The sequence below is a fragment of the Macadamia integrifolia genome, chromosome 3 (genome assembly GCF_013358625.1).
Source record: "Macadamia integrifolia cultivar HAES 741 chromosome 3, SCU_Mint_v3, whole genome shotgun sequence".
Taxonomy (NCBI): Eukaryota; Viridiplantae; Streptophyta; class Magnoliopsida; order Proteales; family Proteaceae; genus Macadamia; species Macadamia integrifolia.
The window spans coordinates 5,898,730-5,901,509 of NC_056559.1; the positions used below are offsets into that span (position 1 = coordinate 5,898,730).

Below are 2,780 nucleotides of genomic sequence, written 5' to 3' on the forward strand. Positions count from 1 at the left end.
AAAAAAAAAAAAAAAAAAAGAAGGGAAAGATCAGAGAAGGTGATGCCGTTGACCCAAATCTGGGAGAGGGAGAGGGAGAGGGAGAGTGAGAGGGAGAGGGAAAGAGACGAGATGAGAAAGGGACTCTCTCTCTCTCTCTCTCTCTCTCTCTCTCTGTCTCTTGGAAATTAATAGAATTGCAAGTGCTTTATAAAAAATTATTCTTCTACCCTTAGTTTTGAATAAATCATAAACACCTTTCAATAATTCTTTTATCTCAATAAATTATAAATACCTTCTAACTTATTTATTGGTATATTAATTTATAAAAATAAAAAATAGTAATTAAAAATAAGAGTCATAAATCATACCAAATGCCTCTATTTTTAACTATACCATGGAGAGCCTAATTTAGTCATAACCAAGGTTTTAGAGATTTAATTTTCATATAAAAAAAAAGAAAAAAGATGTACCTAGTGCATGAGGTTTTTGTCTAAGAAGGGTCCTAATGTACGAAGCTTTACCTTCGTTTTGTGATTATTTAGGAAAAATTATACTTTTTTTTTTTTCTTTTAAACTATAGGAATAATTATACGATTACCTAATATTGGGTTTCGGATTATAAAATTACACGATCAATGTTTAATTTAACAAGATTAATTATACAAAGTTTGGTATTAGGAAAATAATCAAAATAATGACCACGTCATACGCATTCCTTCCTATCATTACAAGTTGTCTTTCCAAAATCCATTCAGTGGTGTTCGAGAAGAAGAAGAGGTGGGGGCGATGGAGTTGAACGGTTGAAGAGGATGGTGGTGGGTCCCACCATTTCTGATATAATGCAACTTTGAATACTCAATTGTGCTCACAATAGATGATGAAAGAAATCTCTTTTTTTTTGGTCAATTGGAGGGGCAACTCATAGAAATAAGTAGAAATCGGTGTAAGGTCATTGTTTTAGGCATTTTTCGTAATACCAATATGGTTTCTAGAACCTTTTTTTGAATCACCATAAACATATTTGAGTAGATCATTTTTGTTAAAAAGAGATCATTTTTATTAAAAAGGCATATCAAATACACGAGACTCCCGCTACTATACGATTTGAAAAGAATCACAATGTAAGCAACCTTACCCGTGCTTCTCTGAAAGGTTATTCTCCAAGAACCAATGGGTCATAATGTTCTCAGATCTTTTTTATTATACCTTTTTTGTCTTTTTTAGTGAGAAAATGTCAAAAAATTCAGTAAACTACATTACTTTTTGTAGCAAATTGTATAAGGTTTTTAAATCACATATCTCTAGAAACTTAAATTCCAAGAGTTCACACATAATCTTGTAAAAAGTCAATCAGGAGAAATTCCAAGAATTTATTGTTGAAAAAAGATTGCAATGGACAAAACAATAATCTAAAATATCCAGAAAACCATGGTACAACCCCATATTCATCCCACTTGTTCATTGAAATTCTCCTTCTGTTTGCCCCACCAGGATTTAGTCAAATTTGTTTTCAAATATCAACCCCAAGCCAATCCAAGTTGTTGTCCTTTTTAAGCTCAATTATTGTTAGAGTAGATGATAGAGGTTCCCAAAGACTAGCTATTGTGTCTTCATCACATATCACTTCCATTAAATTAACAAGATTCATGGCTGAAGGTGGCAATTCACTCAAGACTATGCAACCTCTCATGTCAAGCTTCTTCAAACAATGTAACTCACCCATCCCATCAGGCAGCATTTTTAAGTTGCAACAATCAGATATATGAAGGAACCTCAGTTTCTGGAGTCCATTAATTGAGTCTGGTAACTTAAGTAATCCACTACATCCATGCAACCTTAAAAACTCTAAATTTGCTATATCTCCAATTCTCTCAGTTAGTGCAGATAAGTTATCACAGTTAGTAATACTAAGTGTCTGTAAATTGATGATACCGCAGATCCACGGTGGTAATTCCACCAGATCATGGCAGTAATCGATGTTGATCTCAACAAGATTAGGTAACATGGAGGAGATCTTGATGGTGAATTTCATCAAAACTTGGCCAAAATCACACATGAATAAAGATAGCTTCTGCAAATTCTTCAATGGCATTGCGAATTCATGAAGGGAAGGAATTGAGACTTTCTCTAACTTGATCCTCTTTAGATTAGCAAATTCACTATGTGTTATCAAATTTCTTAGCTTGGCTTTGGTCCTTCCATGGTTTACAATGATTAGAACCTTTAGCTTTCTCATCTTTTCCATGAATAGGGGCAAGGTGTAGTTGCTTGCAGAGAGATTCAGAATCAGCACCTCAACTTCATCAAGTTGCAAGTCATACCAGCTTTCTAGACACATTTCACCTGAAAGATTCAGCCCATTACTTATGATGCAGAGAAAAAGGAAATATAAAAACTCAAGAAACAACACAACAGTTTAGCATGTTAGGATGACTGCGAGGAAACCTGTGCAGAGAGAAACAAGAAGGGCATCAAGATGGTGGTTCTCTTTTTTTCTCCAGTTCTCGGGAAGGCTTTTTTCTCCAGCCAAATTAATAAGATTTGGTAATCATCGCAGCATGAAGTAGAATTAGTCATAGTTCAGGAAGGACTGGAAGAATCCCAACTTGAAATATTTGCCCTATTTGTTCCCAATGGTAAACATTGATTCCAACTTACATTCCAAACTCATTGTAGCAAACACTCACATGATCAAACAAAATTTTAGATTCATGGGTGTTTTGACTTATAAAATCACCTTGCTGTTCTTCATCTTCCAAAAGACACGTTGTGGACCAATTAGCCTAGACTTATCAATA

At 34.3% G+C, this 2,780-nt stretch overlaps 1 protein-coding gene across 1 annotated transcript; it reads right to left on the reverse strand.

Annotated features, from left to right (window-relative positions):
• Window positions 1-1,492: 1,492 nt before the first annotated feature.
• LOC122073737 (probable disease resistance protein At5g66890) lies at window positions 1,493-2,320 on the reverse strand. The gene has a single exon (XM_042638361.1). The coding sequence runs from the start codon at window positions 2,318-2,320 to the stop codon at window positions 1,493-1,495; it is 828 nt and encodes a 275-aa protein (XP_042494295.1).
• Window positions 2,321-2,780: the final 460 nt, after the last annotated feature.